General features: G+C 40.9%; 1 protein-coding gene across 2 annotated transcripts in view; it reads right to left on the bottom strand.

Moving 5' to 3' along the window:
- Positions 1-26172, bottom strand: part of PLEKHG1 (pleckstrin homology and RhoGEF domain containing G1) — a 224161-nt gene that overhangs the window by 132041 nt on the left and 65948 nt on the right. Inside the window, exon 1 of one of the 2 annotated variants that reach the window (XM_038526319.1) lies at positions 1208-1423. The exons of the other annotated variant lie outside the window; for it this stretch is intronic. Within the exon in view, the coding sequence (XP_038382247.1) occupies positions 1208-1325 (118 nt within the window). The 5' untranslated portion in view covers positions 1326-1423. Of the gene's footprint in view, positions 1-1207; positions 1424-26172 lie in introns of those variants that run through there. 2 annotated transcript variants of the gene reach the window in all.

The raw sequence follows: 26172 nt of genomic DNA, 5'->3' as shown, positions 1-26172 counted from the left end.
TCATTTTGGCAGTTTTGAACACAGAAGAGCCTTCTATTTTTTGCATACATGGTTAAATAACTAATTTACCATCTTGCAACGAACACTTATCAGACTATTTTCAAAATAATCTCTTGGCCTCATTCTTGACTACAGTCAGCCTGAAAAGTATGGCTGGAAACCACCGTCAGAACAAAACAAACTACAACACTGAGTTTTTGTACCTCTCAATTGTAGATTTGCTACAGATCAGAGCATGCCAGTATCTAGAAAAATGCCTGGCACATGCTGACTTTCAATACATATTTGTTGAAATGAAAGAACAGTTGCATTTACTGCTTAGATCAGCAAGACCAAAGAGTTCCTTTCTAAATAAGTATCATTATTTAGAATAAGTTCTTATTCTAAATAAGTATCATAGAACAGTTGCATTTACTGCTTATCCCTCAGGGCTATGGGTCAGATAAAAGTATTTTGAGGGGCTCTAGGCCAGCTCAGAAAGCCCCTGGGAGTTTATTACTTCTGGGCTCATGCCTGCTTCCTCTGCTGGCTCTGTGGTTCTCTCATAGGTCAGTCATCAGCAAGACCAAAGAGTTCCTTTCTAAATAAGTATCATTAAAAAGTTCAAGGTCTAGACAGAACAGAATGAGGTCAGGTATTTCAACAGTATTTCATTCCAATGAAAATTTGTTTCGGAAAAGGCCACAGTAACATTCTGAACTCAGTTAACAGGAGAACTACGTTTTGGTCACTCCTTTTCTTGTCACCTCAAAACAATAGTAACAGAAAATAAAAATAATTAATGGGGAAACCCAGAAGCTAACTCTGTTTTACCATTTCCCATACCAGAGTTAATAAAGTGATAGGCTTTAGACTAGAATCTGCCAAAAACCAGTACACCTTTTGTCTTACTAGTCAAATACAAATATCACAAAATAAGGATTACATCTTAAAATAAAAGATTTGGAAGGAAAATAAGATGGAAATAATGCCCTTTTACTGGATGACCATTGAAGTCACCTATGTCTTTGACTAGGAAAATAGAAAATAAACTGTCCACAGTGACTTAGCCATAATTCAGAACAACCCAAAAAGAAAAACAGACTCCAGGTTTGTCAAATTCTATCTGAAGTGGGGGCTGGTGGGGAAGATTGGAAGCTCATCATCACCTTCCCAAACCCTTAAAAAAAAAAAAAATCACACAATCATAGCAGAGTGTCAAACATACCCTGAGTCTGAGTTCCATCTTGGCTCTGTGGATGAAGGAGTTTGGATTCAGGCCTTCGAGGGGAGCTTCGATTCCTCCACCCTCGGATTAGGGTGCCCACCATGGTTGTGGACAGCATGCTCCCCGGGCAGCCGTGGCCCTGCGGGGCGATGGGGAGGGTGGGCAGCCCTGTCAGGCCGCCACCGTCAGGAGAACCATGTCCGGCTGGGGCAGGAGGAGGTACTACACCCAAGGCAGACAGGTCTGGGCAGTTGTACCGCCTTGGTCCTCCACCCACATTCTCTCTGGCTTGTGTTGTCAGCCTTCCCTCAGGAGGCCCTTGGAGAGTTTGGGAGATGGGATGAGAAAAGCAGACAATGCAAAAATAAAAATGAGGGATAGGAATAGAGCTAATCAATAGGAGGGGATGGTCAGTACTACAGAAGCGCCAATCTTCTTCACACAAGAGAACTTTTTTTTTTTTTTAAATCTTCCCTTTATACTTAAAGAAGTCTCATTTGTTAACATTTAAAAATGACATGGGACCCCTGGGTGGCTCAGCGGTTTAGCGCCGCCTTCAGCCCAGGGTGTGATCCTGGAGACCCAGGATCGAGTCCCCCATCGGGCTCCCTGCATGGAGCCTGCTTCTCCCTCTGCCTGTGTCTCCGCCTCTCTCTGTGTCTCTCATAAATAATAAAATCTTTAAAAAAATTTTAAAAATGACAATGTGGGTGTGTGAGGGGGTAGGTGGATGGGGGTTGAGGCCTTATCCCTATGCACCAATTTCTCTTTTCCCATCCCATTTCTCTTCTGAACTAGAACAGCTTTGGGTCAATTGCTTTTCCAAAGAGAAACCATTCTTCTAGATAAACAGAATTTATTCATAATATATGAAAAATATTTCTAATGTTCTGAGTGTTCAATTCACAGAATTGTATCAGTTTTTGTGGCTGAGGAAAGTTGATTCAGGGAATTAAAATTCACAATCATGTAAACTCTCAAAGGCTTTTAAAAAATGAATTGATTCCAATGGCCTCATTTTTTTCTCTCTCCTGGTGAGTTGGCTGGAGTTGCCTCATCTTGAGGAGGTGAGACCTGAGCTCCACTCACTTAGTACACTGCTCACTTATGCCCCCTACTGGTCAAGGTGCCAGGTGCACATTGGTTGGACACCAATGATTGCACTAATCTTGTGGGAGGGGCAAGTAGTAGAAAGTTCCAGAATCCTTTGAGTGTCTCCCTATGCTATGTTCATCCACCCTGGGTGGTACCAAAACTAAATTCACTGTAGCTAACCTAAGAGGTTTTGATATTATTTGTAGTCTTACGACTTTTGTAGATGATGCCAGTGAAATGATCCATATCCACACGTGACTTCATTTTTTTCTCCCTTCCCACTGACCCCTTATTTAACAAGATGAAGACTGTTTTTGCAGGAGGCAAATTCCCCAAATCCCTCCATATTCCTCACAATAAAAAACAATGCCTACAGTTTACCAAAAAAGCAGCAGAGTTTTGAGGATACACACCTTACGTATTCATTTAGTTGAAATTTTCCTCATTATTTTTGACATTCCCCAAATTTGAAAACACTTTAGTATCACTGCAGATGGAGGGGAAGTAGAAATGGGGGATGGAGACTTGAAACGGTACGAGAAAAGGCCTCATCCCAGCCTCAAGGTGAGGTTAAGCCATGAAGCTGGGGCATAGTGTGTGATCACGCAGGGGCAGCATTTGATGAGAGGTACGGGTCCTGTTTCTCCTTATGGTGCTCCCCAGAGGGGACTCCCTCTGCCATGGAGCACGCCTTCTGCCATAGAGGGCAGAGCTGGGCTCTGACGGGGTCAGCAAAGAGCTGCCCAGGCAGTGATGCTACCTGCCTTTTAGGGAAACTGCCAAAGAGGCCTTGAACAGTCTCTCCATTCTTGTGACCTCCAGTGAGGAGGCTGAAAATGCCTTTGTTGGGGATACTGCCTGTGGGCCTGGAGTGGCATCCAGAAAAAACAGCAGGGGAACTAGGTGCTCAAGCCTGGGGTCCGATTCTGCCTTGGAGGTGGGGGATGAAGCAGGAACCTTCGGGATGGTCCAGGGTCACTCATCAGGGGACTGGTTCAGGAGGTGGGGACATAGCCTGTGCGTTTGCCTAGAATCATTTTGATTAGGAACTCTGTGTCCAGCTGTGGGAGACCGAGCGGGCTGGGGATGAGGCATAGTAGGGATTCCGGGCAAGGCTCAATCAAGACAAGTAAAAGCCACCTTCGCCCCGTCCTCCAGGTAGGGTGGCAGAGATAACATAGTGATAGCGAAAAAGCAAAAGATCTGCTGTGAAGTCTATAAAGAACTAACATTCTCCAAATGGAGCTCTCCTCTGAGGTCTCCATCATTACCACTGCCCCTGAGCCCCATGAACAACAGACATCGGTCCCTGGTGGATGAATGAGAAGTCCAAGCAAGGTGAGAGCCACAGGGTGGATGGTCAGAGCCTGAAGCGCAGGGAAATGCCCAAACTCCAACCCTGAGAACGCTGCACAGCTGCTCTTATCAGCCACCAGAGGTGACATATATGCGGAAAAAGTAGGTAAATGGAACTGGCTATTACTCCCAATAAAATTCCCTGAGCCTCACACCTGAATTGTCCCTATAGGTCTGCTTCCTCTGTGCTGTCTTGGATTCCAGGGCACACGAGGGTAGCCCTTGCCACCCTCTACTTACTCTGTCTATGCAACCAGCTATCCCCAAACCTCACTGTGCATCAGGAACTCTGCATAAAATGCAGATTCCCAGGGCTTGCCTCACGAGGTCTAAGACAGTGCCAGGGGCTGTGTTTCCTCTGGCTCCCCATGTTTTCTTCCATTGCCAATCTGGAATCCAGCTGAGGAGGGTGTGAAACCCCCTGACCAGACTGTGGGCTTCTGGGAGCCAGGGGCCACAACCTTTATTATCATTGTGCCCAGTGCAGCCCTGTAGCCAGGACACGGTTTGCTGGGTGAAGCGAATCAGCACTGTGGCCAGGGGCCCCGCCACGTCCGCCACTATCAGGCTGCCCAGTACCCCCAACCTCCCATCCATCTCTCGCTTGCCACTACTGCCAACCAATACCCTGGCTGCAGGTGCCATCTCAGGACATCCCCTTGTCTTCTCTGCTCCCCTCCACCCCAGACCCCTCTGAATCCCCACATTTTGCTTGCCTGTGATGTTTTATTCCAGGCAGTGATGATTTGTCGGGGTTGCAGTTTCCTGGCCCTTCCGCCCCACGCAGAACAGCTCCATCTTTGCTTCAGCTACCACTGAAAAGGGGTCTGAATGCAAGCTCAAATCTCAGGTTTCACAGCAGCATTGAACGCCCTGCTATCCTTAGTTTGCCCATTGTGGCAGGTGGACGCTCAGTATCCAAGGTTTTCCCCAACAGGAAGTTGAGCAATGACCATGACTGCTGTGGGAAACGTGGTCAGGAAGAGGAAGGAGAGTAATGTCCTGCCTGTTGTAGGTCAACCCCACCCTTCCTAATTCATACGCATATACTTCCTTAAACAGACCTGCCATACGCTGGCAGTGTTCTTCTACCAAGAAGCAAAGGGAAACAGCTTAATTGCGAGCCCATGAGGTCATTCTCCTCCAAATTAGTCTTCTTATGATATACCCTCCTCCTCTCCATGAAAAAGGACACATTGAGGAAGGAAACACACTTTTTCTTCAGACCGGAGATCTAGAAAACCAGGATCCCGCTGAAGGCTCTTTGAAGGCCAATATGGTTCATGACAAACTTTGGTTCATAGATGTTTGCTTCTGATGTCCCATAGTGACTATGAGTTACCAACTGGTCCCTAAATTTCATTAATATCAATACTGTCGGGACGCCTGGGTGGCTCAGTGGTTGAGCATCTGCCTTTGGCTCGGGGTGTGATCCCGGGGTCCTGGGATCAAGGGGCCCTTATCAGGCTCCCCACAGGAAGCCTGCTTCTCCCTCTTCCTGTATCTTTGCCTCTATCTCTGTGTTTCTCATGAATATATAAATAAAATCTTTTAAAAACCAAACCAAATCATCAATACTGTCCCCACCCCCACCAGCAAAGGGCTGAATTGGGCCATTTGCTTCTCTGTAATCTCTTAGGGCCTATAGTGGTTTAGGGCACACAGAGAACACTTACCAACTGCAGGCTCTAAAAGCATGTCAAGCTGTGATGTGGCTCTCAACTGTTAAAAGGTGCATTAAGCCATCAGAATTAAGTATGACTTCCATTATCAATTCTCCTATTATTATGTCAAGAAGGAGCTTCTGGGACAGAGGGCAGGGCTATGTATGTGTGTGTGTGTGTGTGTGTGTGTGTGTGTGTGTGTGTGTATTTCTTCCTAGCTCCTCATTGTTTCTGCCCATTGTTTCTGGCTGTGGTTCCAGGAGATTCTGGTCTCTTTGACCCTCCCCATATGGGTTTCTCTTTGGGGCAGAAATCAGGAATTTGATCGGCAAGTGTAGAAGGGAAAACTGGGCAGATATAATGTAGCCCCACTCTGGCTCTTTAGGCAGAGAACTACTCACAGAAGCACACATTTTGCTTTACTTCTTGATGTTGTAAAAGTGTGACATGTGCAAAATCCTTTCCTGTGAGGGGCAAGGCTGCCCCATTCACCCTGCTGCATGAGAAAGCTTCCGATGCTGAGTTTAGTATTATACCTGGCCACTGATAGAAGGCACTGTCTCCAATGTCAGCTTTATCGGTAATCAAGGTGAGGGTATGGTCTCTCTTGGCCTTACTCTTTTATTTTTTTTTAAAGATTTTATATATTTGAGAGAGAGAGAGAGAACGAGTGGGGGGAGGGGGAGAGAGAGGGAGAAGCAGGCCCCCCACTGAGCGGGGAGCCCACTGTGGGGCTTGATCCCAGGACCCTGGGATCATGACCTGAGCCAAAGGCAGACACTTAACTGACTGAGCCACCCAGACACCCCAGTACTCCTATGTTTTAAATTTTCAAATTGGTTTAGAACCTGGTATGAGCTTGGCATCTTTTTTACTCTGTCCCTCAATATCCTAAGTGCATGCCTTTGGTGTTTACTTGGTGATTTTGAGCAAATTATTTTATGCCAGTTAGCTTTTAGGGTTCTGCAGTTAGCTTTTTTTGGTAACTTGGTGAGAAGGTTTAAGCCTTATATAATGTGCAGTTTTTACTTTGGCAGCTCATTCAGCTTAAGATAATTTTGCTCACTGGTAAGTGGCTTTTTAAAGAGTATCAGGGCTGTCCATCAATAGATGAATGAATAAAGAAGCTCGCTCTATCTATCTATCTATCTATCTATCTATCTATCTATCTATCCATCTATCTATCTACACATATACACATACACACACATGATAGGATATTACCCACAAAAAAGAATGAGATCTTGCCATTTGTGGCAACATGGATGGACCTAGAGGGTATCATGCTAAGTGAAGTCAGAGAAAGACAAATACCATGTTATTTCACTTATATATGCAATCTACAAAAAACCCCAAATGAATAAACAAACAAAAGAAGTAAAAAGGCCCTAAATACAGAGAACAAGCTGGTAGTTGCCAGAGTGGGGAACGGAGGTGAGGGGAGGGGCAAAATGGTTGAAGGGCAAGAGGAGATACAGACTTCTAGTTACAGAACAAATAAGTCACAGGGATGAAAGGTACAGTACAGGGACTGTAGTCAATGGTATCATAATAGTGTTGTATGGTGACAGAGAGTAGCCACACTCGTGATAAGTACAACCTAATGTGTTAAGTTGTAGAAATACTATGTTTTGCACCTGAAACTAATGTAACATTGTGTGTCAACTATACTTCAATGACATAGATAGATAGATCAGGCCCTCCCTCGCAAGTAGGGCTCAGCCCCGCTCCCCTAAGCAGATGGCTAGGCGGCCCCAGCAAGTGCCAGCTTAGTTTTTAGGAGGCAGGCTACTGCTGCTTGCCCTTGACCTACAGAGGTTCAGGGTTTCTGAAGCAGGTGTATTGAGGCAAAGAAATCAACAATAGGAAAAGGAGAGTCCTTATGTTTACAGGCTTTATAAACATGAAGAGTGGAAGAGTATTACGAGGCAGCAAATTCTGTATGGACTGCGGAGTGGAGTGTGGCTTTGAGTGCTTATTGACAGGCCCATCCAGGCAGCACTGGTTTAGCTGCTCCAAATTCCATTCTGTATTCAAGGCCAAGAGGAGGTCGAGTTGGGAAGGGTGCAAAATTTTTGGATCTGGGTGTCTCATCCACAGGGTTGAGAGTCTTCCCACACTATGGGGCCTTAAGTGGGTTCTAGATCAATCAATTATCTCACTCATATACCATCGAGACTGCTCTGGAGTTAGCAACGGTCTTTGGATCAAAGTCCATGTTGGGAAGATAACTAACTGCTCCAGGGGATGGGAAATAAAAACCTATTTTCAAATTTGGAAAGGCCTTAACTTAGTTCTTAACATGAAGAACATGGAAGAAATTCTAAAGTTAAAAGAAAAATGAAAATGAGAAGAAAAATACGATGCTCTCATGTCACTTCTCTCTACATAATAACCACAACCCAGGCTGCAACTGTTCTAAACTGGATGCTGTACAAAATTCAACCAACTCTAACTCCTAAATGCCATATTTACAGTCCTCAGTGCTGCAGTGCTCACATACAGGAAAAATATCAACATGTGTGATGCTGTGAATAAAAACTAATGCCTGAAAACCTTACCTGTAAATTCATATGCAATCTGGATTCTCACATACACAGCCAGGTCTTGCCAGAGACATTTATTAGCTGCCAAGGCATTTCTTCTCTTTCCATCCAAATGGTAGGAAAATGTGCTCAAACTCACCCATCTAAGAAGATTTTGCTTGACTCTCCTAGTGTCCAGCTCTTTGGGAGGCAGCTCTCTTCTCTTTAAGGGTAAAAGTCACACAGGGTTTTCTGCACTCACCTCTTCATCTCTTTTCCAACTCTCTCCAATCTAGTTTCCAACCATCAAAACAGCTCTGTGGCCCAATCCAGATGGTATTTATTAGTTTCTTTCTCATATAACTTCTGGCAGTGCCTGACCCTTTTGCCTCTCCTTTCTTCTTGAAGCACTGTCTTCCCTTGGGGACCATGGTCCCTTATTATCCTGGTTTTCCTACTCCCTGTATTGATATTTCTTTTCAGTCTCCTTGTAAGGTCACCAATGACTCATCTTTGTGGCCCAAAGTCTGAGCATCAGACTTATATCCAAGTGACTGATATCTGAGAATTCACAAGAAGCTGAAATGTAATAAACTCAAAGCAAAATGCAATCTTCCTCCCAAATCTGGTCCTCTTCCAGTGAATGCCACCCCACTTGTGTGGATATCCCAGCCTGAAATTGGAGCCATCCTTTCCACCTTTTTGCTCCAGATATTCAAATCATGAGACCCATCAGTGATTTTGTTTGTTTGTTTTTACTTATTAGCTCACTCTCAAATGTCACCTACTTTTCTCCACCTCTGCCCTGGTCATCTTTCACGTACTAGTAAAATATTCTCCAAAACCTTCTCTGGAGGGCATAGGACCACCACGCCACAAGCTTTGCAAATTGCAAATGTGATGTCAACTCACCCTTACTTCATGCACTGAAAATTCTTCTGTGCCTTTTTGTTTCATCAAGGATAATGATCAAATCTTTCACATGGTCCCCAACATCTGGCATGTCCAGTCCCAGCCTCCTTGGTAACTTACTGGATTCTCTCTTGGACAGCTCTAGAATCATCACACTTCTCTGAGTTCCTCCAGGGAATCAGGGTCCCTACACATTGCTTTCTTGCCATGGACAATCTTTTGCTGAAACTACTGTCATGAGGTTCAGGTGCCTGTGTGTTTTTCCTTTGTAGCATTTATAATTTGCAATGAATACTTGGTTTATAGTCATCTCCCCCACCAGTCCACTCTGTAATATTGATGTGGGTGGGGGAGGTCATGTGTTTTTTACTCACATCAAACCTCCAGAATAGTGCTTGGCACCTAGTACATATTCAATGAATATTTATTGAATGAATGAATGAATGAATGAACAACTACCGTGCACTGGGGCATTGGTATAATTAGTGTGCATGATATTTCTATCATAGCTGTTGTAAATTAAAAGTACATGATCTTGTTATAATTAGAAACTAAGTTCTGTTCAAGAAAGTAGCCCATAATTATAAAATCATTCCCATGGGAAAACATGATCTAGTTTATGATATCTACTTTATTTAATGAATTCTTCAAAGAGCACTGTGGTATCAAATGGGCTGTGCTTCTATCACCTATTTAGATTTAAGATTCGCATCTTCTGTGCCCCTAGAAATCCTATCTGTATTGCTATCTGCAGCCATAAAGCTCCAGAAGTTTAACAAATGACTAAACATCTCTTTGCAGCTTAGTATTCATTATAAGATTAAAACCTAGCTTCAGTCATATTAAAAAAAAAAAACCTGTTAAACTTGCACTCAATTAACATAACCACTAAGAAAAGTAAGGCAGGCAGCAGAACCTTCTTGTGCCTCACTTTTAATGTAGTGCAAAAACGATTTTCACATTTACAGTTGACCCTTGAACAACATGGGGGGTTAGGAACACTCCCTCTTCCTCCTGCAGTAGAAAATCCACATGTAAGTTTTGACTCCCCAAAACTTTGCTAATAGCTGACTATTGATAAAAAGCTTTCCTGATAACACAAACAGTCGATTAACACATAGCTTGTATGTTATATGCATTATATTCTGTATTCTTACAACAAAGCCAGAGAAAAGAAAATGGTATTAAGAAAGTCATAAGGAGGGTAAAATACATATACAGGACTGTGCTGTATTTATTGAAAAAAAAAAAAGCAGCATGTAAGTGGACCCATGTATTTCTAGCCCATGCTGCCCTGGGGTCAGCTCTACTTTCTCTTCTGCACTGAAGTAAGTAAGGCTATACCCTACATTATTGTGGCACCTCACTTACAGCTATAATTTACCAAGAATTTGTTTAATATACTGATTTTGTAGAAAAATCACTCATTAATATTTTTTCCCTTTTAGAATGTGAACTGATGCAGCCACTCTGGAAAACTGTGTGGAGGTTCCTCAAAGAGTGAAAAATAGATCTGCCCTACGACCCAGCAATTGTACTGCTGGGGATTTACCCCAAAGATACAGTTGCATGGGACACCTGCACCCCGATGTTTATAGCAGCAATGTTCACAATAGCCAAACTGTGGAAGGAGCCACAGTTTGTCCATCGAAAGATGAATGGATAAAGAAGATGTGGTTTATGTATACAATGGAATATTCCTCAGCCATTAGAAACAACAAATACCCACCATTTGCTTCGACGTGGATGGAACTGGAGGGTATTATGCTGAGTGAAATAAGTCAATCAGAGAAGGACAAACATTCTATGGTCTCATTCATTTGGGGAATATAAAAAATAGTGAAATGGAATAAAGGGAAAATGGGAAATATCAGAAAGGAAGACAGAACATGAAAGACTCCTAACTCTGGGAAACGAACTAGGGATGGTGGAAGGGGAGGTGGGCGGAAGGTGGGGGTGACTGGGTGACGGGCACTGAGGGGGGCACTTGATGGGATGAGCACTGTTATTCTATATGTTGGCAAATTGAACACCAATAAAAAATAAATTTATTATTTAAAAAAAGAGCAAATAGGTAAAATAATAAAAGTTTATAGGTAAACCTTTAAAAAAGTTTTTTTCCCTTTTAGTTTTTCAGGGATTTATTTATATTCTCAGACATGAAAAGTGACAGGTTTAAAGATTTATTTATTTATTTGAGGGGGGGAGCAGCAGAGAAAGAAGGAGAGAGAGGGTCTCAAGCAGACTCTGTGCTGAGCGTGGACCCTGGATCCCAGGACCCTGAAATCATGACCTGAACCAAAATCAAGAGTTAGATGCTTAACTGACTAGCCACCCAGACGCCCCTTATTTTTTTTAATTATTTATTTTAGGTAAAGGGAAAGAGAAAGAGAGAGAGAAAGAGAAAAAGAGAGAGCACTCGAGTAGGCTGAGGGGAAAAACAACAGGTTTAGACTGAACTCCAGTTCATAATTACTAAGAATCCAGAGATTTAAAGCTTTAAGAACTACAAGATCAATGCTAGCCCCGTTGATAAAACCCAGGCTTTCTAACCCAATTTAAAAGACACCTAGAAATGTTTTGTCTTTAATTCACATGCTCATTCATTCACTCATGGATGGTTAGAATGGAGTCCCAAGAAAACCTCAACATTTGGTGGTTGAAAATAACCATCTGCTCTAGCAAAACCTTTGTTATTTGTGATTCCACTCTGAAATCTGAACCCCATAAAATGTTAGGCCTCTATATTAGATTGGTGCAGAACCTTAAACCGGAGACCGTGCCAACATTTCTCTCTCTCTTATAAAAAGAGTATTCGGATTAATTATAAGGTGCTGATTGACCGGGATTAGTCCTTATCCCTGTCTGCACAAAATTAATTCCTACCACTTACATCAATTAGATTGGGTCAAGATGAGGAACTGGGGCTGAACCTAATATAAAAACTTCTGTTTACTAAGGCATCTGAAGTGAATATGGATTATTTCTTTTAAGAAATAATTCTTGTTTATATACGGGGAGTTATTAAGGGCACTAGGAGTTAAATTTCTCTATGCTCACTTTATAGAATTATTAGGGCTTATGCAGGCACTGCCGAATTTAGGTGTTCCTTTGGAATGGTTTTAAAACATTTGACCAGAAAAAGTGAGGAAATACATTTAGCTTTTTGGCCGCATTTTGTCTGTAAGTATCAGGTATTTCAGAGGTCATAAATACCTTTTACATGAAAGACAAGGTAACGTATTGAAAAGACCTTATAAGACTCCTCTCTTTACTCTTGCTGAAAGCATGTGACATTAGACATTTTATTATTATTATTTTTTAAAGATTTTATTTATTTATCCCTGAGCGACACACAGACTGAGAGAGAGAGAGAGAGGCAGAGACACAGGCAGAGGGAGAAGCAGGCTCCACACAGGGAGCTGATGGCGGGACTCAATCCCGGGGCTCCAGGACCACGCCCTGGGCCGAAGGCAGGCGCTAAACCACTGAGCCACCCAGGGATCCCTGACATTAGACATTTTAATTAACAAACAGTTTGCTAACTGGATTTTCCAGCAAACAGAATTTGGACAGCCCCAGATCAGAACACCTCTACCCCAGTCAACTCTTGATAGTAAGCTCTCTTTTACCTCCCAAGGTCTAAACCTCCCCCTTGATGCCACTGGAGGTATATCCCTCCTCTCCTTCCTCTTCTGCTGTGGTCATCAAAGACTCCCAAATATGCAGTTCTAGAAATCTGTTCTTGCTTCCATAGATAGCAAAGAAGTGAGCTCAGGAATATAGTCTTATGCACAACTTTAAATGGTTGGAGCAACCACCATCAATAAACAGTGAAAGATAGTGTTACACAGTATTAGGAATTAAGCAGGGTGGTGTATTTTGCCCCAGTATATAGTTAAATAAAAAACAGACTATTCAGATGCCAGAATTTAGAGTTTCTTTCCCAGTTAAGAATACTTTACATGAGGGCCATGTTTCAGGTGTTGAACACAAGTGGGTTACCCTCTAACCTGGTCTTAGGCCTATGTGTATTGTGAAGATATCCCCTGATCTATCAATTGTGCTCAGAAGAACAAACAGGAATAAACAGGAGCCAACCAGCCTGGAGCTGCAGGATGAGGTGAGGAGCAGGTATAGAGAATGCCATGTGCAAAGACCTGTGGTGCCTCTTTGGGGTAACTGCTAACAATGTAGTAAGTAGAAACTGTGGGGTCTGTGCATGTACATGAGTGTTCAGGGATGTGTGTGTGTGTGTGTGTGTGTGTGTGTGTGTGTATGTGTAGGAATTGTAAGGACAAAGAGTAAGTAACAAGAAGACAACAAAGAGTAAGTAACAAGAAGACAACCAAGCCACAAAGACCTTATACATCTTAACAAAGAGTCTGACTTTATCCTAGAGCAATGGGAAGGTCTTGAAATTGAGGAATATCATGATTAGATCTGTGTTTTGCAAATACGTCTCTTGATGAAGTTGGAGAACAGATGAAGAAGTAAGAATGCATGTGGGGAGGCAGAGACCAGGTAGGAAAGAGATGACAGTGGCTTGTATCAAGACCTCTGGAGTGGCGGGAAACCTATAGCTTGGGGCTGGTTAGATTGGGGTGAGTGTGAAGGAGAGGGAGGGGTCAGGGCAAGGGCTAAGGCCTGTGGTGTGGACAGTCTGGAGCTATTCCTGCCTTTGCTCACAGGGCTACGCATACAAAAGCAGAGGAGTTTGGGTTGTGTGTGTGTGGGTGTGATTCAGGTAAATAGTAAGTTTTCCATTTTTTAGACATTTAGGCTACTCTAGTATTTTCTTCTCCATTATAGCTAATCCTTTGAAAGCATTTTTGAATATGTACTGTTTTAGAGCTTTTGAATTGCATCAGTTACTCCTTCGGATCAGAGTCTATTTCCTTTATCCTCATTTCTCACACTTTCTAACATTGCAGTTGCTCAAGAAATGTTTGTCTCATGATATACTTAGGATAAATTCCCAGAAAGAGTACTGTAGGCTTAAAGACTTAAGGCTTTAATAATTCTTATTATATGCTGCCAGGTTTTTCCAAAAAGATTGAATCGATTTTCGTTGTCAACAATAACACATGAGGACATCCGTTTTCCCTACAGCCTTTCCAGCATTGGCCTTTGACATTTCTTCACTTGGTTGGTGTAAAATGTTTTCATTTTAAAATTGATTGAAGTTGGGATGTGTTTTCAGATTTTTTCCTATTTGTTTTCTTTTGGTTGAAAATGGCTGTTTGTATCCTTTGACCACTCCAGTTAGAATCTGATGGTGTCCTCAAATTATACAAATTCGTGTGTATGTGTTATCAAGTCTTTAATTTTTGGTATGTAATATTTCCCCATTTTGTTGCTTTTATTCTGTCTCAGATTTAGAAAGTTTTAAAATTTTATATAAATACAGTTGTGCATCTTTCCCTTTTTGATTTGTTTCTTTCAACTCAATTTTCTTCTTTGTAGCTGAAACTGTGCTATCCAAGTCTACTATTCCTTAATTCATTGGGAGTTTGTTGAGGTATATATTTTATGGTACACGGTCTGAATCTTGGATATTTTTTCTTTTATATTATATCTTGTGGTTTGTAACTTTACTAGTTTTTTACTTGATTCATCTATAGTTTATAAATATTTTATCATGATATTGGCAAGAAATATTTATATAGATTCATTTTTGCTATTTAAACTTATTGTCTTAGATTTAAATAATCCTCATGCTTATTCTTCCACTAAGAAAAATAAGTTTTACCATTAAAGATAGATGCCAATATAAAACTACCTTAGGAAGGGGGTAAAAGACTCAAGATCCCCAAATATATTAGAAACCTGAAAAAATGAAAGACATGGTTGTACAGTTAGGACCTCCCTTCTCCCAACTCCTGACCCTGACCTGGAAAGCCTGAGAGGAAAACCATAAAAAATAGCAAGAACATGTGAATATATGTGAAAAAATACTCCTAAGACAGCTCAAGTGGTCAAAGGCATGCAGTTTGGTCTCCAACAGATCTGGGTTTGAGTACTGCCCCTGCCACTTAGCAGCAGTGTGACTTTAGGCAAGTTCCCCCATCACATCATGGAGGGTGCATTGAAGGACAGGAATGAGCACTGGAAGACGGGTCAGGAGCTGCTCTCACAGGGCAGTAGGGGAGAAATGACAAAGTGCACTCAAAGCACTTAGCCCACACTGCCAGCCCACACCCAGTAAGCTCCCAAAATGGCGCTCGCGATTGCTGAACTTTTCTCAACTAGGCCACTTCATCAGTTGCTATGAAAGTTTTGAGTTTATCACCCCACTTTTCAAATAGGAAACAGTTCTATTCTGTGTGCACTTCTTCTAGGAAATGTGCAAGGTATAACCTGGCATTATGCCATGTGAAATACAAGTGAAACCCGGGTGTCATAAATATAGGTCTACAAATGTTTTAACAGTAGCCCGACCTCGGCTGGCTCCCTGCTCCTCATGTGGGTATCATTCTTAGATGAGCTTTCAAACCTCCCTGCTCCCCCTGCCTGCCCCTGGTAGCAAGCTGACTCTGGGAAAGACAGGGGGAAGACCGCTTGACCTCTGAGGTCATTTGTTCTGTCATGATTACTAGAGTAACATAGCAATTATCCAAATTCCTCAAGAGATGAGAAGTTTTGCCCAACTGAACTTTCTGATCACTTTAGAGTTAACAATAAAGCCCTCTTTCAAGCCCTGCTAAATTTCTTTTTCTCTAAACTGGGTGATACGAGCTCTCCCACCCCCATAAATAAGTATGGTGTCCAAACTATACTGTCACCTTCCTCGGATGATTCAGGCGCTTGCTCTGCCTCAGGGTCAGCTCTGCTCAAGAAGCATCACCACAGACTCCGGGAGGAGAGAGATAGATTGAATGGAGACCTAGGATAACACGCTTCAGGATGATGATCTTATTTCCTGAAATAGATTCCTCACGCCTAAATATTTTGTGTATGCAGTGGAGAGGGAGGGTTCAATTTTCTTCTAGAAACTGAGTTTAGAAAAAAAGGAGTCCATTAAGGGCTTTGGCTTACCTACATTTTACTGGACTACAGGTGTATGTAATGTCCCTGAGAGTGTAAAGCCCTGAGAAGTGAATATATTCAAGCATCTAGTAGCATCTAATAGTTGGCTGTAGAGAGACACAAGAACATCTGCTTTGTCTACCAGGCTCTTCATCCAAATGCTGACTAAAAGCGGGGCTGAGTTAGCTATGCTCTGTAGAGGTCGCGGATTACACAGAACATTTCAAAACAATGCAGCCCCAGACAGATATGCATATGCTTCAAGATAAAAGGATCTTTTAATAGAATAGAGCTTACCTTAAAAGTGTTTTTGGAACTTGTATGCATGACGATCTGCCCTTTTAAAGAGGATGCTAAAGGTTAATTTTCTATGGCATAAAGACTGCAGACAAATGCCAAAATTCTATTCCCAGACCTAAATTATATAATCAGAAATAGAGCATTCGAACTGCACATCAAATAGTCTCGCTTTCTGGCAGACTATGAAAAAAATCAGTTTCAATGTTTGAAGTAGGCATTTGTTTATATAATGCAACCAACCATGACTGCCAAACACAATAATTAAATGCTTTAACAAGGGAGAAATCTTGCCAGAATATGTAATTTGAGGGGGAAAATAAGCAGAGGGTTGATATGTAGCAGAAAATGCTGAATTATTTATTTCATGCTGCTCAGAAGCAGACACCCAGACTACCTGCAGAAATACTAAAGGGGAAAAGAGAGCCTCAGACGGCGTTATTTTATTAAATCTCATCTTACTTTTTATTTCTAACTGGTGCTCTTTCTTCCCACCCAAACTTGAAAAATGAGGAGTTCTCACCTTCCTTTCATTATAAAATTACCTGTGTGGGAATGAAATTAAACATCAACCAGAAAAAGAGAAAGTACCTACAAAGAAAAAAAGCACTCACATTTTTCTCTTTTCATTAGTTACCAACTAAAGTTTTATTCAGTTTGGACAGTTGGACTGTGCCTGTATTTCTTTTCTGGGGAGGGGAAGAGCATCATAATGAAGTGCTTTAATGTCTTTTACTTCTGTAAAACAAACAGATGACCCCAAACTGGGATGTTACATCCACTCATCTTTAAAAATTCCTTCCTCCTAAATTGAAAGATTTTGGTATGATTTTTCTCTTTTAACACTCAGAGAAAAATCCTAGCATACCAGGAGAGAGTTGAAGGTATTAAACAACAGTGCTTTAATATTATGTAAAATAATAATGGAAAACATTCCCCGAATACATATTGTATTTTATAATTTAATGTATGTACATCATTTGTAAATATAAGTATAAATATATTAGTGGTCATATCTTATATATGTAATAAATGTAATAATTTAATATGTATGTTTATATATTAGTTTGTATTAATTATACTACCTGTGTCAAAGCAATGATGACTTAAAAGTTTTTGTGTTCTCTTACTTCACCTAAATGCTACTCTTGGTGAAAGACAACATCAATTTAATACAGGCGTCTAGTTAAAATGACCAACTAATGAGAGCTTTTTAAAAGGGTTCAACTTCTGAGACAACGGAAGAACCTTAATTTTGACATGCACGTCTCTGAGATCAAACAACATAAATGCCCTCTAGCTTCCCTCAGGAACTTAAAGGAACAGAGGAGAAAACAGAGAAGACGGTGGCAATTTCTAGAATTTGCATAGCACTGCAAAGCACTGGATAACATAGCGTTGGGCTCTAGTTTTCTCCTCAGCATAGAGAGAATACAGGCCAAGGGAGCCCCTGCACCACTCACATGGTGGGTTACATAAGAGAAATATTGGTATGAAGACTTTTGGTATTACCCTCCCTTTCTGTTACCCAGACAGTGGTTCCTTGATAGCATCTGCACAGCTTTTGTGTGCCCTAGAGGGCAATTTCTTTAGCCTCAGGGACCCCCTGGCCCAAGGGATCATTAGCTCCTGACCAGCCTCCTATGAAAGGTTCCTAACTGCTTACCATTTTTTTTCACTCTTATCTGCAATTCAATCTCCACCCAAGAGCTAAATTCAGTCTTCAAAAACTTAAACTGGATTGCATCACTCCCCTGCTTACAACCTCGAAATGTATTCTCCTTGCATTTAGAATAAAAGCCAAACTCCTTGATGTGGCCTGCAAGGCCACACGTGATGGCACCCCTATCCATCCCTCCCATCCTACCTCATTGTCCCGCTTGTCCATTGCTCACTAATGTCTCTGACATTCATTCATTCATTCATCCATTCATTCATTCTCTCATTCACAGTCCAACTTAACATAGGCCTCCCTCAATCTCCCTCTGCCAGTGAAAGTCTATACTCTTGGGAGTAACCAGTTGCCTTCATTCATAGCACTCGCCACAATTTATAATTATGGACTATAATGGTTTTAAAAGCCATCTTTCAGCTCCTCTAGACTCTAAGGCAACCTGTGAGTGCCACTTTAGCTGTAGCACCTGCTACACTGCTTGGCTTATGGAGCCTTTCTGAATGTGTCGGCTGCGTGAAAGCCTACGCAAGTGAGGACTGAGAGGACTCCTGACCTGACCAATTCCTCAACAGTTCTAGGCTTTGGTTCCTTCTCACCCACAATAGCTCTGCCTTTCCCTCATTAAAGGAGCACTCTTTAGGATGGACCAAAGGGAAGCAGCATAAGAGTTAAAACATTGTGTTATTTCCCTTGGCTAAATGGACTATTATTTGGAGTCAACAACTAATAGGCCCTTTAGCTATGAATGCTAATATTATCCAGGGTCCCCTCACTCCCAGGATAATTAGGGAACCCCAAAATATATTGAATGAATCCAAGAATGCAAAATATATATTTCTTATAACTCTTAGCTCTAGGGCTGACATGTTGGCACAACTCCAGGGGGGGCTCTGTTCCCAGAAGGGTTTGTGATCAACCTCTGGTGGACTGTGTAGAGCACATCTATGTGGCTCTAGGTGATAGCTCTGCTCAGTTCTTCATTGTTTTCATTTTGGATTATTCTTTAAGCTCTATGCTTTGCTCCTAGGTTTATACCTTGTTATAAACCCAACATTTATCTTATATACTTATTTAAAAATATGATTAAATGGATCATATTCCTTATAAAGTCAATGAAATTAAAGTCAGTAAGAGGCTATGAAAAGAGAATCTACTTAAGTCAATTTTTTATTAGAAAAACACCCCCTAACATTACTGATTTTTGAACATTGATTCCTCACATTATTTACTTTGAAAACATAAGCACATATGAAAATATTGTATAAAATTTTTTCTTGATTATTTTTCTTGAAATTTCAATCAAAATCCATGGGGTTTATAAAGAAAAATAAATGTCTATTTCACTGAGGGAGCAAGGATAAAAATTAATAAAGTCACTGCTTTCCTTCAATACAAAAATCCCTCAGTAATCCCAGGAATGGTCTCAAAAGGAAATTAGAAATACGTTTTAAGGTCAAAATCTGGGTAAGTGCAATGTCAAATGAAGAACACCTTTGGAGAGAACTTAACTGAGCTTAAGAATCATTCTTTACAGAATCAATTGCTTCACAGGATTCTGCCAAAGGACCTAAATCAATAGTTCAAGAACTCTGACAACAAGTATGACATTGAAAGTAATGTAGGTAAAAGTTTACCCCAAAGAGCATCTCACAATCTTATGTTTGCTAAAGAGTTAATTCTCCCCTTACATCGAAGCCTTATGGGTTCAAGCAGAAGTAACTGCAAGGGAATCAGGTATCAAACTAGGTCAGAGAATGTCCTCTGTGGAAGCTCAAATGCCATCTCAGAAGCCTCTTCAATCCCTGTCCACCCAGGCAAAAGTCACCTTTTCTTGCTCTTTGTTCCTACTTATTCTATGCAATAAAGACACATCCCAACTCTCTACAATCAGAAGCCTTGAAGGCTTTTGCTCCCTCTATTTGAAGGCTACATCTAAGCCACAGATCTCCTTTTGTCTCTCCTGAATCCAATGTAGCTGTGCAAATGTTTGAGTTAAAAAAATGAATGTCGGTATTTAACAGTGATCTTATTTTAGCCACCCTCCAGAACTAGGTGGAGGAGAAACAAAGAAGCTCCGAGAAGAAGGCTTAAGTTAAAATGTTTAAAAATAAATTAGGATTAGCAATTGCTTTGTGTCGTCACTGCCATAAAATAAAAAGATTACTGCCAGATGTGTGAAATATATTGGTCACAATAATTTAGCTCTCATCTTATTTACATTTAAGGTCAAATAAGACATTCTGTTTTGTATTACTTTGTACAAAGTAGGAGGATTGGGAAAATCATGTATTTTGTATCATCAGAAGGCTATTTTTCCAGAAACAAATCAAAATTTTACGAAATGAAAGAAGCAAGTTTTTAAAACTTTACTGTACTCTTCCCTGCCTCCCCCAAATAATCAACTTATTTTCATGATCCCATATAAAACACTTCAATTTTAAAGTCTTTTGTGTATTTCAGGTCAGGGCTGATTAGGAACATTCAACCCCAGCTGACTGGAACACTGAGCTCTCCCTTGGTCATGAGCCAGCAAGACTCCATGGAAACCAGTGAGTCCTAACAGATCAAAGAAAGAGTTTAGCACTCAACAATTGCCTCAAACAACCCAATAATAGAAACTATGCTCAATCAGGGCACAATTTCTCAAATGGACCATTAAATTTTATTATAGAACTCAAAATATCACCCCAAATCCAGAAATTTACGAAGGGAACTGTTGGCTTTCAAAGAAAACCATAATTCTTTGGAACAAGGCTACAGAGAGGTTAAAAAATATTTGAGGGAGCCATAAAGAACCCAGTCATTTTGCACTTTGTTTGGAAGGTATTCTGATTGTTTCATGCTTCCATGATAATTTTTTTTCTTGTTATGGTTTTAGGAAAGCTATGATAGGGCAGCCAGTGCTTTATGTCTTTTCTTGGCAGGTACAGATGGCAGCAAGGTCCTCATTCAGCCCATGTGTTGGCACCAGGACACAGCAATACATGGGCACAAGAAGCTTCTAGCTCACAAACAGGCTCTCACACCCAACGGAAACCAGCTTAAAAACAAACAAACAAACAAACCAGCAAGTAGACTTTTAGAATCAGTCTTCACTTTTATATTCCTGGAAAGACCTATTTGTATACAGGCTTGTTAGCCACTTTGTATCTGTCAATTTTCAAATACTTCTGCTCTTTATGCCTCTTTAGACACACATCTCACATATAGACAAGAGGTCTTGAAACCTTTTGTACCTGCTGACTGAGACATCTTTAACAAGTGGCACTCAACAACAACAAGATAGCATTTTCCCTTGTTATTGTTGGATTTAATGTCACTATTAGTTCTAAGAGAGGTCAGTTCTGCTTTTCACTGCTCCATTAATTTCTGTACTTCTGAATTCAGTTTCTCTAGAAGTTCCTAGGTAGAATGGAAGCTGTATAAGAAAGACCACATGATATTCAGTAATTATGAGGCAGGAAAATATTTCTGCTTGAATTAGTGAAGCATACTGTTTAGATCCATCTGTTGCAAACTGGAAAAACTAGACTGCTATGAACAAGGAAAATTTTATCATTGGAGGTTGTCCCTGGATTCTGCACTTCAAACTACTCTCCTCCAAGATACTTGACAATGTGAGATTATATGTAACAAACAGAAGCCCATTCTGCACAAGCCCCATTTTAGTGCTGTATTAAGACAACATAATGCCATCTCTTATAAGTTGGCTGAAAACACAAGATTCAATTGAACGGAGAGTAGAAGCAAGCAGCCTTCTTAGAGTTGATTCTCAGTCAGGGACTGAATACCCATGAGGTCATGTGCGGGCATTCTTTTAAGAAGTTATGTCTACAGCAATACAATATTTCAAAAGGCTAAATCAAATATTTAGGGATACGAGAAACTTGAAATCTTAGTAGTTCAGTAACCAAAGTGATACAAACCCAGCCTTAATATATGTTTAAATAGGCCCAGTTTTCACATTGTGATATTTAAATGGTTGGCCTCTCCAGCTCCAGACTAATTTAGCAGACCAATTTTTAAAGATCTACCTTTCTTATTGCTCATTAATTTAAAATATGTGTGTATATATGCATATGTGTATATATATAAATATATATACAATATACACATCTTTTGTGAAGAAAATAAGGAATCTGTATTTGGTCTGATGGTAACTATGCTAAGCGAGAAGACAAGATATCTTGATTCCAGTTCACTCTCTGATGCATACTTTCTGTGCACATTTGGTGGCATCACCAACTCTCCCTTGGCCTCAATCTTCTCATAAGTAACATGAGATATTTAGGACTAGGTCTTTTGGTGTGCCTAGTAGGCACAGAGTGGAATAGGCACACTAGGCCTATTGGTTATCTGGAAGGTAGAATTCTGGCCCAAGAAGATAAAAAAGATGTTTCATGAATGCGGCAAGATGACAAATGGACTCAAGTTAGCAGAGGGATACGGAACGGTAAAGTAACTGGAGGTATGGCTGGACAGAGCCAGACTACAGAAGCCCTTGAAGGAGTAGTCAATGGTATATAGTGGTGACCTCAGCTGTTGAGAGGAAGGCCAAGTCTATTCTGTTCCTAAAAAAACTCTCTTCTTTGGGCAACATTCCAATTTGCATCTATTGGCTTCTTCAGACAACCACAACTCCACCCAACTGCAGAAAGTGAAACGTCTGACCCTTTCAACACATTTTGTTCACATTATATTTATATAACTTGCCTCTTTTATCCAGAGTACTGCCAGGGTAAAGGAAGACTCAGAAAAAAAAATCAAACATCTCTGTTCAATGTTTTGTTGTTTTGTTGTTGTTGCTTTGAATGAGGTATTCTTGTTCAAACAAGGACATTTCCAATGTTGAAGGAAGAGAAGGAACATCAGATAATCTGTCAGATAACCCTTTCCACTTAAGAGATGGGAGCAAGGCCCCATTACAGGACACTGTCCCACTGAGGCTGAGTTTGTAGATTATGCATTTCTTTGGTCTTAACTGGAATATTACCTGAGCTCCAGAGTGGGGCTACCTTCACCAACTTTCCTGGATCGACAAACCCTAAGGAACAAACGCCAGAAACAGCTGGGGGTTTTACCATCTGTTTTATAGCTGAGAGAAACAGCAGCCTTGCCCTAGTGGACTGTGCTGGTAACTTTAAGGAATTGGGAAACACAATCCAGCAGGAAGAAAGCCCCGTGCCTAGCCTTGACATTAATTATTAAATCAAATCATTAAAGCTTTGACACAAGCAGAAAAAAAGTTCCATTTTTTTCCCTACAACTTTCTCTTGCAATGATTTAGTGTTGGAAAAAGAGGACAATGAGGAATTTTGTCCTCCCAGTGACAGTAGCACAAAGAACTGCAGTTTACTTAAGTAACTTGCAACCTACCAACAGATTGCATTCCAAATCATTCTGAGCCCAGACTTACAGTCTGGAGTCTGGAACACACTTTCCTATGGACGTAACATTCTAAGGGATAAGTAGGTAATGAAATTGCCTAGATTGGTCTATTTAACCTTGGCACTAAACAGCACAGGGAGCCTGTGAGGTATTCCTGTGCACATTTGGTGGCATCACCATCTCCTGATTGCAACCTAGTTCCACCTATCTGTCCCAGCCGGAAGCCTAGAAACTACTCTCAGCAGCTCAGTTATTGATCTACTGTCCTCAGGCCCCATAGGCCCTATGGTCTACTCCTGAGTCCTACAGATAGAGAAATTGGGAGAGAAGACAGTATTTTCTAACAGAATAATTTTCACTTAAAAGCCCATGAGATACTAGAGACATCTCCAATTCTGCAGAAAATATAGTATGACTCTGGCACATGCTCCAAAAAACAAAGTGCCAGTTGGCCCATGGTGGGCTCTGTGCATGAATGATTCTGGACAGTGGTCAGCTGGATGGTGAGCACCTCCCGGTCCTGGAGACCTCAGCAGCTTAAGACCAGAAGATGAGGGTACCAGACAGTTGTTCAGAATAGGAGGTATGTTCTCCTTCCCCAAAGGTGCCAAGAAATAACCTGAGGGACTTTAGAGAAGAATGGGCTGTCTGCAAAGGGATAAGAGCCTAGCTGGGGCTGACAGATTACACTCAGAATTAGGTTTTACTTAGAAAATGAGAATGCAACAATTAAGGACAACAGCCCCACTTTCGTGGGCACTGTAGGCTGCTTACTCCATGTCTGCTCTCCACTTCTCCCTTCCCAACAACCCTTGTTTTGTTGAGGTGTCTGCCTCTTCCTCTCTTCCACTCACAGTCACATGGCATAGATACAGTAGTGGATCCCATCCCTAGCTGTATTGGTGGATCCTGATTAATCTAAGCCAATTGGTTCATGGCATTCATAGTATAGCTATTCCTCTCTGTGATGTAAGGAGCCCCATCAGACTGGAAGAAGGGACTCATCTTCCATGGCTAGGGAGAGACTCCTGTCTTTCTTCTGGTGCAGAGGGACAAGGGAATCTGCTAATCTGTGTTTAGCAGCCATTTTGTGATCATTTGTGGGAACCTGCCAGAGAAAGAAGCCAAGAAAGATGGCAGAGCAGAAAGATGGGGAGAAACTGCATCAGTGATGTTCCTAAGTCACTGAGTCAATGAACCTTAAAGGTCATCCTCCCTCAAGAGTGGTTTAAAAGAATTCTTTTTGTTTTAGCACCTTTGAATTATTAGTCTTTACCATAGCTGAAATGTTCTATCTTATAAAGTGAAAAACCAGTGGGGGAGAAAAAACAATGAAACTAGTAAACCAGGGAAAGTATGAAACTTCGGGGATAGGGGAGTGGGAGACAGAAGATGTAATAAATGTGAATACGCTTTGAATGTTAGGAAAGAAAGTGCCTTACATATCTCTAGCATTTTCTTGCTGAATATATACTGATCTGCTAAAATAAAAATTCTTGAGAAGATAAGTCTTCAATTTGCTATAAACCTACAATACATTATGCTCATCATTTTCTCTAAATGGCTCACTTGGGAAGCACATTTTCCTTAATCAAGATACCACATTATTTAATCCATTTACTCAACAACTGCTCAATATACAAGAGTGAGCAACAGTAAATGATTTGCCTTTCAAGCTAAAATCTGGTGGCAGGAGAGAAAATTAATCCTCTCTCTGCAATATAAATGCAAACATTTGATGTTTAAATTGGTGCTCCCAAAGCATAGGAGATTTGTTTAATCGTAAGTCTGAATAAACTGCCGAGAAGTGGTTGGAAATAATTAGAAGAAAAAGTTTTCTTGGCTGTCTTTCAAGATGGTCAAAAGAACGATCATGGAGGAAAGAAAATAAATTAATGTGTTCAGTATCTCACAGCAGGTCAGCTGGTCATGTCAACGAACCTTCTTACCATCTGTTTTTTGTTCTCTTAAGTGACCCCATGAGCATCATAATCATCTCATAAGTGCTTAAAATTTCTCAGATAGAAAGCTCATGTTCATAAGAAATCACATGGAAAACTTTGAAATTGTATTTTGTGTCTAAAAAATATACAGTTGAGACTGGTCTCCAAGTATACCAAGTGGTAGACCAGTTCATTGAGTTCCAATGGAGAGAAGCCCTACATCCCCCATGAGAATCCAGTGCTTTACTGTTCTGTTCTCAGGATCACTCAACTGTACATGTACAGGCAGAACCAATTTAAAAATGGAGCATGTTCCAAAAGACTCCTAGTAAATGGTTGTTTATTTCTACAGGAAAATGTGTTCCAGGTTCTAATGGTATATATGGTTCCCAGCCACAAAAAAAGCCATATAAAAGCTTTTTAACACACAATAATCCTCAATGTGGGATCCAATTGTAGGTTATCGGTGTCTTTATGGAAAAACATGTCTAAGAGGCTAGAGGGTAACCCTTATTGGGAAGACAAGGAGTTGAAAGGAGGAGGGAAAGGCAAAGATTTTCTTATCTTCTTATCTCCTTCAACTTCGCATCACCCATAACTAGCAAATCCTCGCCTTGGGATGTACTGTCACAATAGGTATGATTCTCCTTTTTCCTTTCTTCTTCCATGATATGTACAGTACCCCCCATGAGGCTCAAAGAGGCACCATCCTCATCATCTCTTCATTTCCCTCTCAGCATATGAGGCCCTGTCTTATTGCCCATTCCAAAGCATTCCACCATATTTTGCTACAAAATAAATGAAAACACCTGGGTCTTAGAGTTTGAAAATTAAAACTGGGAATAAAATGCAAATACATAAAACTTTAAAGTGCTATATAATTGTAATGTGTTCCTGTTATTGCTCTGATCTGTTACTGAAGCTCTCCTGATTCATTCTTATACACAATTACTCATGTCTGTGGTACTATAGTTTTATAGCTCCCATGCATATCTCTAAACACCAATATCAAGGTACATGACCTAATACAAAATGCTGATGACACATTCTCTAGTTGTGAGAAGTTCTCCAGGAGATGAGG

The sequence above is a fragment of the Canis lupus genome, chromosome 1, assembly GCF_011100685.1.
Source record: "Canis lupus familiaris isolate Mischka breed German Shepherd chromosome 1, alternate assembly UU_Cfam_GSD_1.0, whole genome shotgun sequence".
Taxonomy (NCBI): domain Eukaryota; kingdom Metazoa; phylum Chordata; class Mammalia; order Carnivora; family Canidae; genus Canis; species Canis lupus.
This window is presented reverse-complemented; position numbering and strand designations above follow the sequence as displayed.